General features: G+C 41.5%; 1 protein-coding gene across 1 annotated transcript; it reads right to left on the reverse strand.

Moving 5' to 3' along the window:
* Nucleotides 1–5,214: 5,214 nt before the first annotated feature.
* Nucleotides 5,215–5,749, reverse strand: LOC133042315 (large ribosomal subunit protein uL24-like). The gene has a single exon (XM_061122833.1). It carries the CDS (start codon nucleotides 5,697–5,699, stop codon nucleotides 5,262–5,264), a length of 438 nt encoding a protein of 145 aa, XP_060978816.1. The 5' UTR covers nucleotides 5,700–5,749; the 3' UTR covers nucleotides 5,215–5,261.
* Between the last annotated feature and the right edge of the window lie 251 nt (nucleotides 5,750–6,000).

Below are 6,000 nucleotides of genomic sequence, written 5' to 3' on the forward strand. Positions count from 1 at the left end.
TGAGCCCCCAGGGAACCTTATAATAGTTGCATGGTGCAGAAGTTCATTTTATGAGTACACCCTTAATTTTTCAGTATCCTCTTACAAAGGTACTTAAGTTGTGACCAGTTTTTCAACGCTTCGAGCTGTTACTTCTGGGAACGTTGCTATAGAGATACGTATTTGTACTACTGCCTGCAGAATAAATACCCAGGTGCTAAATCCTTGGATCAACAGGTATCAACAGTGAACATTTTTATAGGTACATGAAGCCATTACCAATTTATGCCTCCATCAACAATGGGTGTGAGTGCCCTGTGTCTCCACACCCTCAACCTAACACTGAATATTGCCAGTCCATTAAAGCAGGGGTCCCCAGCCTCTGGGATCTAATGCCTGATGATCTGAGGTGGAGATGATGTAATAATAGAAATAAAGTGCACAATAAATGTAATGTGTTTGAGTCATCCAGAACTGTTCCCCCGCACCTTCCCCCCGCCAGTGGAAAGATTTTCTTTCAGGGAACTGGTCCGTGGTGCCAAAAAGGTTGGGGACCAATGTGTTTAAAGCTGCCATCTCTCACATGGAAAAGTCTATCTTATTCGAATTTGCTTTTTAGTCATTTACCCAACAAAATCCCTGAACACCTTGCTGTCGATGTGCTGGTCACAGAGAATACAATTGTGAGTAAACCAGCTCTGTCCAACCCTGGTCCCCTAAGGGGTCTTATGATGATGATACATATTTGTGTGAATACTTGATGAATGTATAACTATGAGCTGTGATCCAACGAGAGCAAAGAAGAAAGTATAAAGAAGCAATGTAAGAGAAGAGGAGCATGTCCTGACTTGGGCTGAGAGGACAGGGATGGTTCCCCTGCTCCAGAAAGTGCGAAAGATCTGAAATTAACTGGGTGATGAGAGCAAGTGGTCATCACATGTGATTCCAGGTCAGTGGAACACTTGGTGCCAAGGCTCTGACACCTGGAAGGCATGTGACTCACAAACGTTCTTGCTAATCCTGAGAGTTTTAAGGCAAGAATTGCAAGTTGGCTGTTCCCTCCTCCTTGGAATTCCTCTTATTATCTGTTAGAGTTTTCCCTGTCCACAGTGGGGCAGTTGGTCTTCCAGCATCTCCTTTGTTCAAAATGACAGCAAGTATTCTTTCTGGGGGGACCCTTTTTATGGAAAGGCATAGAGAACATCTGGGGCTATCTGGGTGTTTAATTTGAAAACTCACTAACTTGATTAGAGTCTAACTGTTTTTCTTCTCTAACCTCCAATGCTATACATCTATCCCACTCTAGCCATGAAGTATCAATTCTCTGACTTTTGGCTTAAGGCTGTTCATTAAAAAATGAGGATGATGTGACAAGAGTGTCTATTGATCTACCCCCAAATTGTTGCCTGGAGGCAATTTCTAAAATCCTCAGTGAATTTGCTTAAAAAAAAAAAATTGAATTGATGTCCAGTCAGTCTTCACTCAAAATAAAACAGGTGTTGCCTTCAGTAAGGACTGTACCATGTTTTGTGCTTTCTTTAGTCCCTGTTCCAGGAATACATAGACTGATTTCAAGGTCCTTTCAATCGACTCTTCCTATTCAGCCATGAACATCTGAAGGAACTGTTAATACATGTGCTGGATGACAGAGTGCCTGAAGAACTATGGACGGAGGTTCATGACATTGTACAAGAGACAGAGATCAAGACCATCCCCAAGAAAAAGAAATGCAAAAAAGCAAAATGGCTGTCTGAGGAAGCCTTACAAATAGCTATGAAAAGAAGAGAAAGGAAAAGCAAAGGAGAAAAGGAAAGATATGCCCATTTGAATGTAGAGTTCAAAAGAATAGCAAGGAAAGATAAGAAAGGCTTCCTCAGTGATCAGTGCAAAGAAATAGAGGAAAACAATAGAATGGGAAAGACTAGAGATCTCTTCAAGAAAATTAGAGATAGCAAGGGAACATTTCATGCTAAGATGGGCACAATATAGGACAGAAATGGTAGGGACCTAACAGAAGCAGAAGATATTAAGAAGAGGTGGCAAGAATATACAGAAGAACTAAACAAAAAAGATCTTCATGTCCCAGATAACCACAATGGTATGATCACTCACCTAGGGCCAGACATCCTGGAATGTGAAATCACGTGGGCCTCAGGAAGCATCACTACGAACAAAGCTAGTGGAGGTGATAGAATTCCAGCTGAGCTATTTCATATCCTACAAGATGATGCTATGAAAGTGCTGCACTCAATATGCCAGCAAACTTAGAAAACTCAGCAGTGGCCACAGGACTGGGAAAGGTCAGTTTTCATTCCAATCCCAAAGAAAGGCAATGCCAAAGAATGCTCAAACTACCGCACAATTGCACTCATTTCACACGTTAGTAAAGTAATACTCAAAATTCTCCAAGCCAGGCTTCAACAGTACGTGAACCCAGAACTTCCAGATGTTCAAGCTGGATTTAGAAAAGGCAGAGGAACCAGAAATCAAATTGCCAACATCCACTGGGTCATCAAAAAAGCAAGAGAATTCCAGAAAAACATCTATTTCTGCTTTACTGATTATGCCAAAGTCTTTGACTATGTAGATCACAACAAACTGTGGAAAATTCTTTAAGAGATGGGAATAACAGACCACCTGACCTGCCTCCTAAGAAATCTCTATGCACGTCAAGAAGCAACAGTTAGAACTGGACATGTAACAACAGACTGGTTCCAAATCGAGAAAGGAGTACGTCAAGGCTGTATATTGTCACCCTGCTTATTTAACTTATGTGCAGAGTACAACATGAGAAATGCCTTGTTGGGTGAAGCACAAGCTGGAATCAAGATTGCCAGGAGAAATATCAATAACCTCAGATATGCAGATGACACTTCCCTTATGGCAGAAAGTGAAGAAGAACTAAAGAGCCTCTTGTTGAAAGTGAAAGAGGAGAGTGAAAAAAGCTGGCTTAAAACTCAGCATTCAGAAAACTAAGATCATGGCATCTGGTCCCATCACATCATGGCAAATATATGGGGAAACAGTGGAAACAATGACAGACTTTATTTTGGGGGGCTCCAAAATTACTGCAGATGGTGACTGCAGCCATGAAGTTAAAAGATGCTTGTTCCTTGGAAGAAAAGCTATGACCAACCTAGACTGCATATTAAAAAGCAGAGACATTACTTTGTCAACAAAGGTCCATTTAGTCAAAGCTATGGTTAAAACAACAACAACAACAAAGCTATGGTTTTTCCAGTAGCCTTGTATGGATGTGAGTTGGACATAAAGAAAGATGAGCATGGAAGAATTTATGCTTTGAACTGTGGTGTTGGAGAAGACTCTTGAGCATCCCTTGGACTGCAAGGAGATCCAACCAGTCCATCCTAAAGGAAATCAGTCCTGAATATTCCCTGGAAGGACTGATGCTGAAGCTGAAGCTCCAATACTTTGGCCATCTGTTGTGAAGAACTGACTCATTGGAAAAGACCCTAATGCTGGGAAAGATTGAAAGCAGGAGGAGAAGGGGATGACAAAAGATGAGATGGTTGGATGGCATCACCGACTCCATGGACATGAGTTTGAGTAAACTCCGGGATTTGGTGATGGACAGGTGGGTCTGGAGTGCTGCAGTCCATGGGGTCGCAAAGAGTCAGACATGACTGAGTGACTGAACTGACTGACTGAGATGATGGAAGTCAAGGAGACTGGGATTATGGCTTCCTTGTACCAGCTTAAATTCTGAAGTTCTTCATATTAGTCATAAAAGACTGACCACAAAAAAAAAAAAAAAAAAGACTGACCACTGAATATGAAATTAAAGATTTAATTACATTTGCTACCTCTCCCGCTTTCCCTCTTTGTTTTTTTTCTTTCTTTCTTTCTTTTTTTTTAATTTTGACCACATCCTGAGGCATGTTGGATTTTAGTTCCCTCTCCAGGAATGAAATCCATGTCCCCTGCCTTTGAAGGCAGAGTCTTAACCACTGGACCACCAGAGAATTCTTGCTCCTTTGTTTTAAGTTGCTTCAAGGATGAACAATTTTGGTCCTATTGGAAGCTCCTCAAAGAGGTCACTTGGTAAACTGTATCACTTTTGTAAGATATGCACAAGAATTTAGATTGTACCGAGAATAGAATATATTGGTACGTAAGGAACAAGTTTTGATCTTGCTGGACCTGTGGTCTTGGACCCAGCAAGACAACCCCATGCAAATTGATAATGATCTGGCAGAAGTTTTGCTTGTGCACAGCCCCCAGCTGTCTCTGATCACAGACCTAACAACTGCAGCCCCTGAAGACTGAAGCATTGGAGAGTTTTTTTTTCCCTCATAAACCAATTCTCAGGGACACAAAGCTGAGTTGAAAGGATATCAGACTTCAAAGGGTTTTTAGATGATTAGACAAGGCAAATTTCATCTACTGAGGGACATTGGCAGGACAAGATTTTAAGCTGGCCAGTCCTCTGGACCTGGTGGGCTTTTGTTCATTGTATATTCTTTGCTCTTTACCCCCTTTTAGTTAACAACATCTTGTAAGACAGGAAAAGCTAACTTTAGATCAAGAGTATCGTTTCACCAAGAGTTTTTAGAAACATAGATCTAATCAGAAAATGGAAATTGCAGTGGGTGATACCTGGTTTTCCTGATAGATTGAGGAACATCAATGACATTGGCCTTCAGACCTACTGTGTGATTTGCCTCTCTTTTTTTGGGCCAGGAACCTCAGGTGGAGAGACGCAGGATGAGTCATTATGTGCCTAAATTCAGGGTCTGGGTGTGTGGTCAGGAGTTGCAGCTAAATCTCCGTGGGGCTTCCAAATTGTGGAAGGCTTCTTCCTCAAATAAAGCAACTTGTGAGAACGCCCCACATGTAATCCTAAAATAGCTTCTCATTAGGGGAAATGAGTGAACAATTTTTTTTTTTTTTGTATTTTGGGTTTGGAAGTTTGTAGGATGGGATATCAGAAGTGGAATGACTTTGATTAATTGATTTCTCAAGGCCATGGTTGATATAAGTGAGGTGAGGTTCTAACTGAAGAAAGAAGTGATACTCAAAACACAAAACTTTGCACACAGTTGTACGCAAGTAACTAAAAGGGTTGTTCAGATTCAGTATTGTACAACTAATGAGGGTTGGGATTCACAATCACAGTAGTCAAAGCTATAAGTCAAAAAAGTTATAGTCATAAATGCTTTATATATATATACATATATATGTGTGTATATATATATAAACTTGAGGCTATTTTTTTTTTTTCATTTTAACAGTTTTTAATGAAAGCTGTAGACAAGATGACTTTATTCCTGCATCTTCTCAATTGTTTCTTCCTTATATTTGCCCTTTTCCTTTCCTACTTGGCGAGATTTGGCTTTACGTTCGAGGATCTTTTTGCGGTCTTTGTCCAGTTTCAGTCTGGTGATAACCACCTTGCTGGGGTGAATGCCCACATGGACAGTTGTGCCATTGGCCTTCTCCCGCTGCACTCGTTCAGTGTAGATGCCGTATTTCTTCCTGTAAGCCTGGGCTACTTTGCCAATTTGCTGCCCTTTGTAGTGCCCTCGTACAACCTGAACTTCATCATCCTTTTGGATGGGCATGGATCGAACGTTGTACTTCTGTCTTAGCTCTTTAGAAAGAGGAGAAGACATAATTTTCCTGCGAATGTGGGAAGGCGCATTGAAATGTCTCTTTCGATTCTTGCTTCGGTCAGAAGTCACAAAGGGATTGAACTTCATTTTGGCCGCCGGCGCTTCAGCGATGGCCACAGAAGGGAAGAGATCTGCAGGCTGCCTATTTTTTTAAAAATTATTTACTTATTTATTCATGGCTGTGCTGGGTCTTCATTCCTTTCAGTGGGCTTTCTCTAGTTTCGGCAAGCAGAGTCTGCTCTCTAGTTGCGGTGCACGGGCTTCTCATTGCATTGGCTGCGTTTGTCGTGGATCACAGGCTCTAGGTGCTTGGGCTCAGTAGTTGCTGCTCGTGGGTTCTAGAGCGCAAGCTCAGTAGTTGTGGCTCACAAGTTTAGTTGCTCCGTGG

This window comes from Dama dama, chromosome 21 (genome assembly GCF_033118175.1).
Source record: "Dama dama isolate Ldn47 chromosome 21, ASM3311817v1, whole genome shotgun sequence".
Classification (NCBI taxonomy): Eukaryota; Metazoa; Chordata; class Mammalia; order Artiodactyla; family Cervidae; genus Dama; species Dama dama.